Source organism: Asterias amurensis, chromosome 7, assembly GCF_032118995.1.
Source record: "Asterias amurensis chromosome 7, ASM3211899v1".
NCBI classification, from domain to species: domain Eukaryota; kingdom Metazoa; phylum Echinodermata; class Asteroidea; order Forcipulatida; family Asteriidae; genus Asterias; species Asterias amurensis.
The window spans coordinates 3,044,364-3,062,424 of record NC_092654.1 but is presented as its reverse complement, the minus strand read 5'-3'; the positions used below and the strand labels follow the sequence as shown (position 1 = coordinate 3,062,424).

At 38.4% G+C, this 18,061-nt stretch overlaps 1 protein-coding gene across 1 annotated transcript in view; it reads left to right on the top strand.

Moving 5' to 3' along the window:
• Positions 1-18,061, top strand: part of LOC139939354 (tubby-related protein 3-like) — a 31,491-nt gene that overhangs the window by 6,912 nt on the left and 6,518 nt on the right. The window contains exons 3-10 of the mRNA XM_071935161.1: positions 396-561; positions 3,843-3,968; positions 4,330-4,568; positions 4,938-5,120; positions 11,628-11,740; positions 14,345-14,459; positions 15,230-15,328; positions 16,157-16,244. Of these exons, the coding sequence (XP_071791262.1) occupies positions 396-561; positions 3,843-3,968; positions 4,330-4,568; positions 4,938-5,120; positions 11,628-11,740; positions 14,345-14,459; positions 15,230-15,328; positions 16,157-16,244 (1,129 nt within the window). The remainder of the gene's footprint in view (positions 1-395; positions 562-3,842; positions 3,969-4,329; positions 4,569-4,937; positions 5,121-11,627; positions 11,741-14,344; positions 14,460-15,229; positions 15,329-16,156; positions 16,245-18,061) is intronic.

The window sequence follows — 18,061 nt, the reverse complement described above, 5'->3', positions numbered from 1 at the left end:
AGAGAATTGATATTGTTTTAATGTTTTCTCAAAAAGTAATGCATTTCATGGAATAATATTTCAAGAGAAGTCTTTCACCATTACCTTCTGTAAACCCTGTAAATTATTTGTAAATCTGTGAATTTTCTTCTTTTTTTTCTGTACCGAAAGTGTATAATGGCTTTAAAAGAGTTTTTTTTTTTTTTTTTTTAAGGGCCCAATTTCATGGCTCTGCTTTCTATGGATTTCTGCTGTTCTTGCCCATAGAGTTAATGTGTTTTCAGAATTTTGAGGCAAGCAGAGCCATGAAATTGGAACCAGTTGATACAAGTTGAACCATTTGATCTGTGTATTGTACATTACTTGTACATGTAGGTGGTGGTTTAATATTTTTTTTTTTTTTTGTGGTTTTACAGCGAGCCCTCCTGCGAGAGAAGAAGAAAAAATACAACCAGCCGATGATCGTCCAGCCCAACGAGGAACGCCAAGGGTCAGGGGGAAAATCAAGACGCAAAGTCCCTGAAGAAACACGGCCTCTGGTCTCCCCGTCTCACAGCTCCTCAACAAGCGATGGCCTTCAAGGTTTGTCTAGATAATGATAATGATAATAGGTATTTATATTGTCCCTTTACAAAAAGATCAAAGCGGTTACAGGCCTGTATACTTCATTTTTGAAAGGGCAAGGGCACCAAGGCATTTTCTCCTACATGTACGAGGAAGTTGTAAATTTCTACCATAGCATTGCAAGGGCACCAAGGCAACAGCCAGGGGGCATGGAGGTAATCGCCTTCGTTGCCTACATGTACGTTAAGTATCAGGCCTGAGTATTTTGTGGTGTAGATATATTCTGGTATTCAACAACAACGCATAGCCTTGACCTACACTCTCTTGTTTTTTATTAGTTTTTTTGTCCAATATTTCACATCGCATCCTCTCTCTTTCTCTCTCTCTGCCTATAGTGCCTAGTAATTCAAGGTCGTGCAGTTTATAATTCATTGGGAGATGAGAGAGGAGTATATATTGACCAGACTGCAGTATTGCTCAAACACTCTGAATTGGCACATGTTTCTGTCATTTGCTTGACTGGGAAAAAAACCCAATCTTGATTGGAAAAAATGGGGGGTGGGGGAATGATATAGCCTGCATGGCGAGTGCTTTTTATTTATCTTCATCTGTATAAGCTAAGATTTCTTTAAATAAAGCATAATGAGACAGTTTTTTGTTGCCTAGTCACAGATTAGTTTTTGTTCATGAGATGATAGAAAGACATTGAAAGTCACAGGTTAAAGCGTTACTGAGAAAATACTAACAGAATGTCTGAGTGTTTATTTGAGAATGTCAAATCCATTCACCTTTAGCAAGGTGACAGCGCGTGCAAACTTCATCTCTGGTCGCAGCATTTGTGAACAGAAACCAACCCTTAAAAAAGATCATGCATGAAAAATTGTCCAGACTTCAAGGGGAATCATTTCTCTTGCCCTATGTTGGTCGCCTTTCTATTTTGTCATTAACTTTGTCCGGCAGTGCCAGTCTGCAGCCATTCAATAGCCAGGGATCACACCCATTTTTTTTTATTCATCTTCAGAAGCGTTAGCAGAGGTTTCACCTTAAGGGCATGCATTTTTTTCATTTCAATAATCAAGCAGTAAACCATAGAGGAAAAGCGGAAAAGAATACATGCACATGTACGTGCACTTATTCCCAAAACAGCAATCCAAAAACAGTGCAAATTTTGTAACTTCCCAGAGGTTTAAATGAAAATTAAAATCAACAAGGCGTGGGACGTGTCCAAAACAGGCATCACGCTAGAGTTCACTTCCTTTCCGACTGTCCTCTCCCATTCTCCCCGATGTGTACTAGACTTTTTAGTGTCCAAACAAAGTGCACTTTCGTCCTCGCAAAATGCTGATTTGCCTCTGTACGTTTGTGCGCGTAAACACGTTTGTGAATGTCCCGCATTGCAGGCCTAGTATTTACTTTCTGTCTACAGCCTACCTCTCTTCCAATAAAAATGGCAATGCAAAATGATAAGTGTGGTTTCTGACAGCTTTTCAGGATCGTCAAGATTAAATTTCATACTGTGTTTTTGTGCTACGGTGAAGACGTGTTAACCCAAGGTTTTTATTAATGAAGCGGATGGTGCTTTTTTACAGTCGTATCTGGGCCTTTCACCTCCTTTGATGTGTATTCGAGTTGTTTAGAAATCAAACCACCTTTGGCAGGGGGGGGGGGGGGGGGGGGGGTAATCGTGCGACAGAAAGTCTTCAATTCGGAGTATCTCATTTCAGGGGGCAACTATTGTGAACTGCGCTTGTCAAACAGACATGCTGTTCATTAAGTTTCATACGTGTACCCGCTCTGTTTGAATAACTCATACACATTCAATGACCTGGCATTATTTTTAAATATTAACATTTAAAGAGGCGTTGCCTTTGCATTAAAAAGATGCTGTTTGTGTACTGAATACCTCGCATGCTTTTTGTGGTATAAATAATTGATTTGAATAAAAATGAAGGGGCAAAAAAAAGGAATGACTTTGAATAATACATGGTTTTGTGTTGTTTAATTTCATTAAAGATTGATTGAAAACAATGGAGAGAACCATATGCCAATGATGAATTCTTAAAATGAATTGCTGAACTGGAGGACTGAAAATGTTTAGTGTATATTTTGAAAACACTGTAAAACCAAATATTGATTGAATCTTGAAGTTGAAACTTGCTCCTCCCAAATCCTTCTTCATGTAGTTACAAATGTATGTCCTTTTTTGTGAAAGTGAAGGTTTCAGAAAGACTTATGATGATTTTGTAGGCCCAACTATCAATTACTAAAATCACTGGGTCAAGCACTCCCATCTTATCCAAGTTCAAAGTCTCACCGGTAAATAAAAAATGCTGTATTTTTCTCTCAATAAAAATAAGTCATGCTCTTTGATCTACTTCTATAGTGCTGAGGATACTGTTTCAAGAATCTCCTCGAAATCTAGAACCCTAGGGGTTATCAAATGGTGGAAATGCCATCATTTCAACCTCATAATATCTGGACTTTTCGTCGTCAGCAGTGACTCTCACTTCTGAAAGTTCTAGAGTCAATCACGTCGAAGCTTAAAGCGTTTATACGAGTAATGTACATTAGATTGAATTAAGCATGCAGTCGGCACAGCTGATGCTTGAGCATGCAATATTTTATATAATATGTACATGTACAGGATTTGCCCTTTTTGTTCAGTGACTCGCGAGCAAGCATTTGTCAAAGACCAGTCTTCTCACTTGGTGTATCTCAACAAATGCACAAAATAACAAACCTGTGAAAATTTGAACTCAATCGGACATCGAAGTTGTGAGATAATAATGGAAGAAAAAACTCCCTTGTCACACTAAGTTGTATGTTTTTAGATGCTTGATTTCTGGACCTCAAATTCTAATTCTGCGGTCTTGAAATCAAATTCAAATATTTTATTGGAAAATTACTTCTTTCTCGAAAACTACGCTACTTCAGAGGGAGCCATTTATCACAATGTTTTATACAATCAACAGCTCTCCATTGCTTCATACCAAGTAAGTTTTTATGCTATACGTAACAATTATTTTAAGTTCTTACCAATAGTGTCCAGTGCCTTCAATCAACACAACAAATCTTAGGGTTTTGAGTGTTTTATTTGGTTCGCGGTTACACCATGTGTGTATCTTCTTGTACATTGTATGTGCTGGGCATAGATTACATACAAAAATACGTTTGTTATGACACACATGTTTATGTGGGTGTTTGTACAAAACAGCCCTCTCACACAGAGAGCGCTCAAGCATAATAGGTTAATGAAGTCATTACACTGACACTCTTTGTATTGTGTTGCTTGTTAATAGGTATTGATGGACCAGCATCTTACTCGTTAAACTCATCTTTGACGACTGTTCAAGTTCTAACGGTCAGTGGCTCCTCCCCTGACGACGATGACGATGATGATATCCCAACATTTAGGGAAACCACAGGTAAGGAAAAGTCAATGTTTAAAATAAATTTGCAAACAAAATAGTTAATGGTATGGGCCCAATTTCATGGCTCTGCTTACCGTAAAGCACAAAATCTGCACTTACAGAAGCAGGGAATTCAATGCTTACGGCATGCGTTTTTCAGGGGTTAAGCAGCAAATTTTGGCTGCTGCGCATGCGTACATGTTCTCCACGTTACTAGGCATTCTACACTTACTAGGCTAGCGCAGAAATTTGGCAGATAAGCTTAATATTATGTGTTATATAATGGGAAGCTGCTTGAGACTTCTTAACAATAATTTTTATCGTCACGAATTTTAAGAGTGATTACCAAACGTATACCTTGCCTTAAACTTTCCAGAGACAGAGAAGAAGTTGAAGGCGATGGGCATCTCCCAGGCTGTCAATTATGAAGACAATGAAGAGGCCGGGATACCAGTGGGTGTCATGAACACCAGCAGCTCCTTTGGGCAGGTTGCCCCGCCCCCATACCCCTCCCCACAACCCACTACTGGCTTCGGTAACGGGGGAAATAATAACTACACTCCTAACAGTGGATATGCGGGCGGGTACACCACCCCATCCGGACCCACGACCCAGGTAGGACAACTTCCAATACTCGGGGAAGAGGGATGTTTGAAGCTTTGGTGTGAAGGATGAGAGTAAACTCTAAATAATAGTAAACTTAAATGGTGTTTGAAGCTGTGCATCAGGTGTGGGGAATATCAATAAGAGTAATAATATAAATATCAATAGTAGACCTGCGGGTACAACCATGAGTGAAATCTGAGTGCTGGCTCTGAAAAGAGCCCAGAGCCGGTTTGGTCTTGACGTTTCGAACAGTATACTCCGCTGGTTGTCAGGAAAATGAAGTAACATTTTCAGGAATTTTCACACTTGACAAATCTCAGTTGCTACTTGTCCAGTATGAGTTATGACAGTAAGATATTCCTCTGCTCCACTTCACAGGAAACAAAGATGCAAGGTGCTGCTACCGGTGGTTTTGATTTCAGCGATCTGGACGCCTTCGTGCTTCGTCCAGCGCCCCAAGGCGTTACAGTCAAGTGCCGTATCTCACGCGATAAAAAGGGCATGGACAGAAGCATCTATCCGACCTACTTCTTGCACCTTGAAACAGAAAGCGGAAGAAAGGTAGAAATCTTTATTGTTTATTTCACTAAAGTCTCAGGCCTCGGAATAACCCACGGCACCCACACCAATTGCCGTGGTGCCATGTGCTTTTGCTGTGTTGCCCTTTTAGAAAGTTCCAATACATCTTTAAATTGTCCTCGTAGAAGTGCCCTTTACAAGAGGAAAATTGCTGTGCCGCGTCTAAAATGAAATTTAAGACCTGGAAGTCTTTTACCCATTACAAGAGTCATTAAACCCCAGGGTTATTTCCTTAGCCCTACTCCCATGCAAGGGTAGATATTACCCGGTAGAGGACTATTTCCCAGGATTTTGTCAGGGTGAACAGTTCAAGTGTGAATACATGTAGGTCAACCTGGGAATTTCATGGGAAAGTCCTCTAGTGTGAAAGGGGCTTTAGACACACTGAGGAGGAAGCATATTTGAACTGGCAGCTATGGCTTTTACAGTATCTTCTATTTTTTTGCAATCCTGTATATTGACCCCTTGCACGCGCGTCACACGCGGCAACCGATGCCACGCTCACCATGTTGGTGGGCAGTTAGGTTTACGTGTATTAAAGGCAGTGGACACTAATGGTAATTGTCAAAGGCCAGTCTTCACAGTTGGTATCTCAACATATGCCATATGCATAAAATAACAAACCTGTGAAAATTTGAGCTCAATCGGCCGTCGAATTTGCGAGATAATAATGAAAGAAAAAACACCCTTGTCACACGAAGTTGTGTGCTTTCTGATGCTTGATTTCGAGACCTCAAATTCTAAACTTGAGGTCCCGAAATCAAATTCGTGGAAAATTACTTCTTTCTCGAAAACTACGTCACTTCAGAGGAAGCTGTTTCTCACAATGTTTTATACCATCAACCTCTCCCCATTACTCGTAATCAAAAAAGGTTTTATGGTGATCATTATTTTGAGTAATTACCAATAGTGTCCACTGCCTTTAACGCTGCGCCGCCTAAAATGCACACCTCACTGTGTTGTTATATGAAAACGCACAGTGAAATTGCCCACCAGTATGGCGCATTCAAGATTTTTCTGATGAAGACGTCAGGTGAAATTGGTCAATATGCAGTTTTCTTGTATCACTGACGAAAGACATAAACATCGTAATAACAACAATTGAAAAACACAGTTTGTTTGCTTGTTTTGCATCAATTCCATAGCGCGGTCAAAAATACGCAAACCAACTAGCCACAGTCGAGACATACTCTTTATTAGATTCAGTTCTTTGTATTTAACATAAAAGGCTCTCTAAGTGCCGGATGGATTAGTTCAGACCTTGAATTAACCGCAGTATCTCTTGGCTCTTGCTATTTGCTGTGGTGCTCTTTGTAAAATTCCACTATCAATTTTCCATTTTCAATTGAATTTGTTGTATTCATCATGCCCAGCTTGATAATCTTCACTTACATAGAAAGACCTTTCGCAAGCAAAAAAATATTGTTCAAGAATGAAAGTATGGCTCTTACTATTTGATTTGGAGCTCTTTGTAAAATTCCAATATCAATTTTGAAGGTTTCAATTGAATTTGTTGTATTCGTTGCGCCCAGCATGAAAATCTTTCTCATCTTTAATAGAAACCCTTTTCAATAGCAAAAAATTATAATAATTATAAAATTTATATTGTGCTCCTGATTTAAATGTTATCAGTACTGAAACACAGAATGGGGGCAAAAAGATAAAGAAAGCGCAAAAGTATTTAAAATGTACAACAACAGAATAACATTTTAAACTGCTTTTATAAAATTCAACATACACCTGTACATGTACATCAACATACACCATACATGTACATACATGTACAACCTATTGAAAACAGATCAAGGCATTTTTCAGCAAAAGACAAATCATGCTTTTCTTCAAGATTCCTTAATTTTCTTGAAGATCGTATCATGCCGCCAAAGGTTGATTTTTAATGTGCATATAACGATGTGCTTTGGTCACATCTGTTTTTATCAATGTAAACACGTTATAACGAACACGACGTGTTTATAGCAAGTCTCCTGACCATCTAAGACAAGGAATGGAGTAATACATGTAGGCAGATAACAAGGTTGACACATCTGATTAGTTTAAATGTAATAGTCTATCATTATCCCTGAAACAGTATTGAAAAGTAAATTGTTTGCACTATAGGGTGTCATGGGCGAGCGGTTTAGAGAATCAATTTCAAGTTCTAGTGGCTAACTCATCGGGATGTGGGTTTGAATCTCAGTCATGACACTTGTGTCCTTGAGCAAGATGCTTCACTGTAATTGGGTACACTTAACCACCGGCCTAAGGACCATGATTGCAGTGTCAGGCCAGTAAATTCAAGACAGGACAAGTTTGGTCGTCTTTAAAAATTCAACCTCTTTGTCTCAAAAGCACGATGTTCAAATGTTGAGTTTGAGTCTCACAAATATCTTTCAATCCTTTTGAGGACCACCCTAACAGAAGAGAAAATCTTCTCTAACACATCTTAGTGTTTGTTCAATTAAGAGTTCTCATTTTGATTCTAGTCTCTTCTCGTAAATACAATCCCGGTCCAGTAAATATTCTGAGTTTCAAGACCTGCTGTCTTGTGGATTTTCACCCTTAATTTGAGGCCTGCATAATAGGAACTTGGTTCATTGGAAGTAATTCCATTCTGATTAAAGGATGAGGAAAACATTTTGCATGACCCTGATGCATCTCAATATAGCAAGAAAAGACAAAAACCTTGCCGTACGCAAACTGATAATAGTACGGCCTTGATGGTGCCATAAAGCACTGTACAATGCACACGTACATTGTATATTGACTGTGCATTGTTAGCTGAGGCCTTATATAATTGCCAACTGCTGTGGGGACCTGCACCCAGTCAACTAATAACACAAGAAAGTGCTATAATGTACATGTACATGGCAGTCCATCATTATGTACTGTCGAAATGCAAATTTATCTACAGTGTATGCAACTTAAAGGCACTGGACACTATTGGTAATTACTCAAAATAATTTTTACCGTAAGAACTTACTTGGTAACGAGTAATGGGGAGAGGTTGATAGTATTAAACATTGTGAGAAACGGCTCCCTCTGAAGTAGCGTAGTTTTCAAGAAATTGGTAATTTTCCACGAATTTTATTTAGAGACCTCAGATTTAGAACTTGAGGTCTCGAAATCAAGCATCAGAAAGCACACAACTTTGTGTGACAAGGGTGTATTTTCTTTCATTATTATCTCACAACTTCAATGACCGATTGAGCTGAAATTTTCACAGGTTTGTCATTTTATGCATATACAGTATAATGATATACAGCAAATGAGAAGACTGGTGTTTGACAATTACCAAAGGTGTCCAGTGCCTTTAAAGACCTGGACACTAATGGTAAATGTCAAAGACTAGTCTGCTCGAAATCAAATTCGTGGAAAATTACTTCTTTCTCAAAAACTATATCATTTTAGAGGGAGCTGTTTCTCACAATGTTATACTACCATCAACCTCTCCCCATTACTCGTAATCAAGTAAGGTTTTATGATGATAATTATTTTGAGTAATTACCAATAGTGTCTACTGCCTTTAAGTAGTCTGCACATTCATGACATTTAGAGAAAGGAAAAAACATAAATTATGAAAGATTTTTGGGGTGGGATTACATGCATCAGTGATACGGAGAACCTTTTAGCAAATAGTGCTAGTTAATGGACCCATATCCAGCCAAACGAGTCATGTTGTTTCAACTGAATTATTATCTCTTGATGGGTTTTTATTTTCTGGTGCTTGACGAAGCTAACTGCTTTGTTTGTCTCGGTTTCACATTGGCTACCTGTTTGTTTTGCGTAGGTCTTTGTTTTATATATTTCAAATTTAAAGGGAACATACAATACGAACCATCAGTCTTTTGAATCACTCAATTTTTGTAATAAATGTAAATTAGCAATCAACTAGCCTGTGAAAATTTCTTAAGGAAATAACAGTTTTTAATTTTTAGGACTTGTTTTTTGAAACTGTTAAAAAGATTTGGGTTTGTAACGAGCTCGAACGTTTGGGGGAAATCCACAAGACAACAGGGCTTTTATATGAGCATTAAGACATACTTGAGAGGATTAATCTAATTTTCTTATATATTTTTTTTATAAAGACTACTCATAAAATTGAAAGGTAATTCATCAGCCCAAAAGTCAACATTTGGACGTAACTTGTTTTTTTGTTAATAAGATAATACACAGTATGATATTTTTAGTTAGTTTAAAACCTCGAGACAGCTGGACTTGACCAGTCCTGCGATTCCTGGCACTAAAACTACTGATGACTGACCTCGGCCCTGTGGTCCAGTGTACAACTCCAGCCCTGGGTGACATACATGCATTGAGTCCCACGTGTAATGCACAATTACGGGTCTGTCATATTGGCATTCATTTTACCCAATATAGAATAATACTACTCGGTTCTTAAGTACAGTGTAGCTTTTTTCACACCTGGAGGCTGTGTTTGGAATTATAAGACTCAGGTCAGGTGCTCGGAACACCTGGTAATAGGTCTACAAGGTGCTGTGGCGCAAACTTTTAAGGCACGTGTCTGACTGCACATGTGCCACCTGCAAAAATCAACAGAATCTGACTCACAAACTTACACAAACAAGATTAATCTTTCAATTGACGTCATGTAAATTATGTCAATAATAATCTATGTGTAGTTGAAGGAAAGGCTGAGTGAGGAAGGGTGGATGGCAGGCCCTGCAAAGGAAACATTTGTTTAGATGATCTTCAAGGGAATAGACCCTTCCCATGAAATTGTTTTATGTAAATTGCACATACATGTACATGTAACTTGCGCACTAACATTTTGGTTTGCAAAATGAGGGAACATTGCGCTGTTTTGTACATGGCTAATGGCTACGTGACGCAGACGCGATTGCCTGTCTGCTTAGTGCCAAACTCTGTGGCCTTTACCAACCAAAAAGGGTCTGTTGCATGTAATTTGCATATTTCATGGGAAGGGTCCATTCAGCAAGCACCCACCATATAAACGCCAAGCTGGCAACAGCCAATCTCGGTCGTACAAACATTGGTTTTACGTCTATGATAAAGAATTTTCAGAATAGATCAATTTTGATTCAGTCGCTCTTATTCTATGTCATTGTGAAATCAGAGGTTATATATAGCTGAGTTCATCCCACAACTTTGCGATTGCAAATCCTGCAGTCTATAAACCACTTTACCATCAGTCATGAGAGTGACCATGATAAGAAGTGTAACTTCACACTTATGAATAGATGATGAATTTGCATCGGAGATAAAGAATATTAATTTTGTTTTTACCCTTACACTGATGTGTGTAATAGCACTGTACAATCAGTATTCACACTTTTTGTTATGATTTTGTTAGTTTGTTGTTGTGTTTGGGCCAAAATGCTTTGTCTTTTGTGATAAACATGACAACCCCAATAACATTTAGTATACATTTGTACAAAACCCTCAAATAAATACTTATTCAATCTCTTCTGTTAAATACATAAATACAAGCACTATACAGTGTATACGTGCATATGTTGTAATACCACAGGCTCGATCCACTGTCTGTGAATTTCATTGATTTTAAGCCAATTTACGACTTAGGATAAAATCCGAATTCCGGGACACAATCTGTTTAGCGGCTACTAATCCAATTGCCTCCGTTTTTAGATTGTCGCAAAGTATGTGTTATTTTGGGACACTGTACACTGTCGGTACGGAAGTAGATTCCAGCGGGTGTTTTGGATTTAGAAGATAACAAGCCCCGGTGGGTTACTTGTCTGTTTGTAGTTTGTGATTGACCCCCGTAGGGTGTTAAGCTAAACTAGAACTGTCTCTGTTGTTCCCTTTAGAGGGGGGGGGGGATACATCTACATATGATTATCATGTAAGTAGTGTACATGGAAATGTCATTCCAGTTGATGGTAAGATTAAGGGATTTTTTATTTTTTTATTTGTACAGTGTATGGAGCCAGAGTACTTTTGATATGATGTTGTTAAATACTGAATATAGGATGCATATTGAGTGCGTTGTGACAGGTTTCACCAAGTGATTGTGTTATATTTAGCCTTCGAAAGAGACTCTGCTTGGGTCAAACGTCAGGCTGTTAACCATTTTTGCATTTATACTACATGTGTGTATAGGTTCATTTAGTTGGTCACATTAAGCAGTTTGCAAAATCTAATTGCATTTTCTTATTATATTCTGCGCCAATGGTCGAACGAAATTCATTCAATAATGTGCTATACTCGCACATAGAGCCCTGTTTAAAAACTTTTTAAACAACTTTTTAAACACAAAATAGACGCGTAACATACAAAATGACAAACAATAACAAAATTTACCTAGTGAGTTTTCTATGTAGTTTATTAACATTTGTATGCCTCTTTGGTATGTTTAAGATATCTATACAAAATTCAAAGGCAGTAACCTCAACTTTTCTCTGTTCAACCGTACGATTTTTGTTAAATGTACCCTTTCAGTTTTCTCATGTGGTTTATGACTCAATGTTTTTATACTTTTTATTTCAGCAATTTCTGCTCGCTGCTCGACGACGCAAGAAGAGTACTACGTCCAACTACTTGCTATCCACAGACCCCACCGACCTCTCACGAGATGGAGAATCTTTTGTTGGTAAACTCAGGTAATGCTCCGGAAAAAAAATCATTGCCTTTTGATAAAAAAAAATTCCTTCTTGTTCAATTTCATTTTATTTGTGGCATGTTACAGTCTAGCAGTTTAGAGCACCGGATTCAAACTCTGGTGTTTCTAATTAGCAGAGTGTGGGTTCGAGTCCTGGTCATGACATCCCTGTCCTAAAGCAAGACACTTAACCATGATTGCCTCATAAAGTGGGGGAGGTCGTGTTTCTGCTCTACCAGCAAGGCTTCTGATGCATGGTACCCAATTCTATATCCGTATGGACTGTAAAGGGAGGGGGGTTACCCCTGTTGCAGGCCAAGAGTAGGTGGCAATGGCCCCGGGCAAAATAGTTGATTAGTTGCCCGCACCTTGCAGTGGCATTCATGCCTTGTGTGTCTAGCGACTTGCATAAACAACAAAATTAAAACAAATCTGTTACCTGTTGTGAAGCCAAGGACTCTCAAAAAAGCAAACTTAATCACTGTACTTGCCAAGAACCCCAGCGGAGAGATTAAGAAAGGAAGATTGAGTTTTAGATGTGGGAGGAAAACCTCAGATAACTACATGTAGGGTAAGCCCACGCAGTCAGGTAAGGACTGAAAACCCCAGGCCACAAATTAACCCAATTGGCGTGGTGCTCGTTGCAAGATTCCAGTCATGTTTACATTTTCCTCATAGATGTGCTCCTTACATGCCTTACCAGAGGGAAGTTGATGTAGTCCTTCAATAGCAAAGTTAAGCGGGGTCCTAGAGATGAAAGGCAAGGAAAGATAGGCCTTGAACTTGAGGCCTTCAGATTTTAGTTTCAAAGTTGTTGTTTTTTTAAAGCCATTGGACCCTTTCGGTAAACAGTATTGTCCAAGGCCCACACTTCGTGTATCACAACTTCTATATCAAATAACAAACCTGTGAACATTTGGGCTTAATCGGTCATCGGAGTCGGGAGAAAATAACGGGAAAACCCACCCTTGTATCCGCGCGTTTCGCTGTGTCATGACATTTGTTTCAAATAAATCCGTAATTCTCGTTAACGAGAATTGATATTGTTTTACTGTTTTCTCAAAAAGTAAAGCATTTCATGGAATAATATTTCAAGAGAAGTATTTCACCACTATCTTTTGTAAACCCTAAAAGCTATTTGAAAATCTGTGAACTTTTTTTTTTTTTTCTGTACCGAAAGGGTCCAATGGCTTTAAAGTAATTTTTTCAGCTTAGGTTTCAAAAGTTGTGGCATGTGTGGGTTGATTTATTTTATTTTTTATTTTTATTTTTCACAGAATTTTTTAAAGAGTTTCATAGTATTTCTGATGATGATTAGCGCACATTAGTTGAAATGTTGAGACCCATTAAGAACTTACTACGCGGCAGTGAAGTTAATAATGAGAATTGATCCTCGAAGCGAAAGTAGTAGTAGTCCCAGTTAATTTCCTACTTTCTGCATACATTTCATTAGTAGGTACATGTAGTACAGTTGTTTTCAGAACTAAGTAGTCTCCCGAATGTGTGGGTTGAATTTAATTTCTAGAATTGTAAATGCCCTCATATTTCAATCGAAGCGGAGGTGTTTTTTTTTTCAAAGGCTTTTACCAGAGTGTAACAGAATCAGTCAGTTTGGAAAAATGAGCTGTAGTCTGAATCAACAGAGGGTGAACAAAGAAAAGCAATCAAGATGGTGGCAAGGGAGTGAGGGGAAGGATGAGGAATTGACATGTATAACCACAAAGATGGGTAGAAACACACCAAGAAAGCATTCAACATGTTCAATGGTGAAATAAGGAGAATAAGAAAATAGTGACATCTGTGGGGGACAAAATAAGATTAGCAAAGATGAAAATTTCCTTCAGAATAACCCTTGACCTTTGTCAAGCATCACAGTGGAGGCTCCCACAACATTCATAGTCTAGTGTTCAGGGTCATGTAATAACACTCGTGTCTACTTGGGTGTTGTATTCAAGGGTCCTCAATGCGCTTGTCTGTTTCCGGTAGACGTCTCGCGAAAATGCTTCCATTTGTGTTTAATTCCTCTTATTGTACTTCGTACTTCCTCTCAAGACGGGTTGGGACGGAGGTTATGAATTTCAAATCAGTCAGATAATAATATTATTTATAATTAGTTCTCATATATATAGTTCAATTCATAATAACCATAGCAATGCACTTTACATTGGTGCCCTGGTCTTTTGGCCAACAAAATTCCTGTAATCTTTCTCAGCTCTCCCTGGGAATTACACAACCCCGGGCTGCTGTGGCACTCCAAAGGTTTTTTTGTACACAATATCAACCTCTACCCCCACAGTTAACCCATTTATATACCCCTGGGTGAAAAGAAGCAATTATAGTAAAGCATCTTGCTCAAGGACACAAGTACCATCACCTGGATTCGAACCCACACTATTCACATCTGAAAAGGAAGAAACATGAGCATTTTAGACAAGTAATATAGGTTGCACAGTTTTTAGTAGCCCACATGGCAAGTTGAGAAATTTTCACTTTGCAATGTAAGGTAGGCTAGTGTCCAGGGTGATCTCTGGTATTGAAATCATATGTACATACATGTAGGACAACGATTGATAATAGGTGTTTATTTATTGTTTTACTGTTGTAGGTCCAACTTCATGGGAACTCATTTCACCGTCTTTGATAACGGTATCAGTGCTAACAAACCAGGAGCCATGGCTGACGGCACCAACACTCGCCAAGAACTCTCTGCCGTTGTTTACGTAAGTATCCCATGATACAGTCTATGTTGCTAGCCAACCATTTCCAGGCAATCTCCAAGATAAATTTATTCTCCCATGAGGACTCTAGGTGGCAGCAGACTTACATGGGGTACAAGGTTAATCCATTGTAATTGGAAATGTACGCGTGTTACATGTAGTTAGAACTAAAAACAAACTGGTAAGTCTGCTGCCACCTGCATGTAGCGTTCAAAAGTCTTGAGATGTGCTGAACTCCTGTGCAACATTTGCAGCGAAAACAGAGCTGTGACTTCAAATTTGCTTTGCTCTAGGCATTGGCAGGAAGTATGAACCGAGCTTATACCTTGGCCATGTCTGAATTAGCGGCTACAGCTATGGCTTGATCGTCATGGAAACATGGATTGGTCCATAGCATTAGCCTTAGCAATAGCTGTAGCTGTAGCTGTACTCAACCAATGCAGACGTGGCCTGGCTGACTACTTGCTTACATGTACATGTACTTAAACATATTATAAGGCATTGCATGGTGAGGTATCAATGTATATTTGGTTTGCGGTAACACCATCTACTTGCTGGGTAGATTATGTTCCTTTGACTTGTCTTGCTATATATTCTACTACCGCAGAGTAGCTTTTTGGGAATTTGGGAGACTTCTTAGTTCTGAAAAGAATTGTCCTGCTTATTAACCTTGGCGGAATGTACTTCTTCTTGTTTGGACGAGTCTACTTCTTTCGCTTAGTGGATCTCGGGGGATTGCTCGTTATTAACTTCATAACTTGTTTACTTTGCAGGATACCAATGTTCTTGGATTCAAAGGACCTCGAAAGATGACCATCATTATTCCAGGCATGACCCTGGACAATGAGAGAGTAGCGTTTAGACCAAGGAAGGTTAGTAGTCCACAAAATACCCAGAATCTAAATTATCAATAGCTATTTTGTTGCTGATTAGCAGAGTGTGGGTTAGAGTCCCGGTCGTGGCACTGTTGTCCTTTTAAAGGCGGTGGACACTAATGGTAATTGTCAAAACCTAGCCTTCACAGTTGGTGTATCGCAACGTATACATGAAATAACTAACCTATGAAAATTTGAGCTCAATCGGTCGTCAAACTTGTGAGATAATAATGAAAGAAAAAAACCCTGTCACACGAAGTTGTGTGCGTTTAGATGGTTGATTTTGAGACCTCAAGTTCTAAATCTGAGGTCTCTATGCCATATCAGAGGGGGCTGTTTCTCACAATGTTTTATACCTTCAACCTCTCCCCATTACTTGTCACCAAGAAAGGTTTTATGCTAATAATTATTTTGAGTAATTACCAATAGTGTACACTGCCTTTAAAGCAAGACACTTGACCATTATGGTGGGATGTAAAGCCATTGGTACCGTGTGTTGTGTAGTGCACGTAAAAGAACCCAGTGCACTAATGGTAAAGGGAAGGGGTTTACCCCGGTGTCCCTAGTTTGATCAGCAGCATATTGTGCCACAGCACCTTGTAAACCATTACATGGTGCTATGTAAAAGGAGTAGATCTCTTGCTTTAAAAAATGAGGTCCACAATTCCTTGCAGGACAATTCTGAATATTAAAGCGCCTTGAGCGTCACTGAGTGATGGATATGAGCGCTACACAAGAAGGCATAATTAACTTGATGAGAGTTAATGTTTCCATACCTAAGTCACAAATGAAAATATTATTTATTGTTTTTTAAATTCTGTACAGCAACACGATTCTTTACTGGATCGCTTCAAGGCTAAGAACATGGAGAACCTGCTAGAGTTACATAATAAGACACCCGTATGGAATGATGGTAGGTAGACAGTAACTAAACATTGCTACTTCTTTCATTGGAACACTGATTTTGTTACGCATATCGCATACACACAATATTCTCAGTGGGGATATTTGGGGGTTGGTGATCGGAGGGGAAGCATCAAGGGTTAAAAAACAAAATAAAATTGATCTGTGGTCAACCAGACCACAGGGTTTGTAGCTCAAAATGTTTACTGGACCAGGCATTTCTTTACATGACCAGAGTAAAAACGAGAAAAACACTTTCTGAGTTCTGACACCATTTCATGTTTTTGTTTACAAACTAATGGTATGAAGACATGTAACATGTGTGAGAGAAGATTTTACTTATCTGTCTTTTGTGGTTTTAAGTACTTCATCAATGCTCATTAGAATTGAATGGTATGTTGAATGGTATTTTTCAGACATAAAGTCTGAACACTATTTGTTTCTGAAATTCTGTTCACAATGAGGTACATGTTCTATTATGTCCTCAACCTTTGATACTTCTGTAAATTTGTAAAACAAATTATTGTTGTCTGTTGTCTGCCTTCACTTGTATTTTGTGGTATTAAATGTTGTGTTTTCAGACTTATTGTCTGAACATAATTTGTTTCTGTTTAAGATACCACACAATGAGGTACATGCTCTGTTTATTATGCCCTCATCCTTTTATATTTTTATTTTCCCGCTTCTTTCTGGATCCTTCCCTTAATCCCTCTCCCTTCTCTTTTTCTATAAATGGATATGTATTTGTCTGTACTTGTTTTATGCCTCTGAAGAAGGTCCGGTTTGGATCGAAAGCTAAGGCCATCTACCTGTCTACCCTATTTATTTTATATAATTTATATTATATTTTCCTTTTCATGTTGATGTACATTTGTATGTTTTATTCTTGTGGTCTATTGTTGTTATGCCTTTACTTATATATTGTGGTATTAAATGTACTTCTTTACTCAATAGCATTGGAAGGTGTCTGAACATAATTTGTTTCTGTTACCACATACCACACAGTGAGGTTCAGAACTGTTTATTATGCCCTCGCCCTTTTATATTTTTTACATAATTTTTAAAATTTATATTTTCCCTTTCGTATTTATGTACATTTGTATGTTTTATTCTTGTTGTCTATTGTTGTTATGCCATTACTTATATTAATTCTCCTTACACACAGGGAAGAAAAATGTCATGCTTTTTATCATGACAATCACAAATACTTTGAATCTTTGAGTTTTTAAATGTTACATGTATTGTAATCCTCATATGGTGCACTTTATCAAGGACTTGGTGCCCTTGCCCTTTCAAAAACGAATCAAACAGGCCTGCACAAGTCTTGAGTGTGTGCTAAGTAGATGCACGCTTTCTTTAATTGAATGAACTCTTCATCACATCCTGGGGCACTTTAAGCTTGCCACAGACATTCTGTCCAACCTCTCTCTCTCTCTCTCTCTCTCTCTCTCAGTCCTTGCCTAGAGGTAGATTCTAGAGATGTAGTTGAGTCTTGCATCCTGTAATTAAGTGTTAGGACTACACTGTTTTTGCAGATTACCATCTCAATATATTTGTCTATTGAAAAGTTCCAGACGTCTTACCTGAAAGGCTGATATACCATGGGTTGAAGTGATATTGTTGGATAGTGTACTCATGCATGATTTGTGTATGTGTGGGTAGATATGCACATTTGGGGCCCTTAAACACACATTGAGAGTACAATAGGGTCCTTTGTTGGGTGAATGTACGCTCTGAAGTGTATGTCGGGGTAGTATTATGTGTGATTTAAAATGTTATATTAAAGTATACATATACATGAATCTTGATTTCCTTGTGCAATTTACA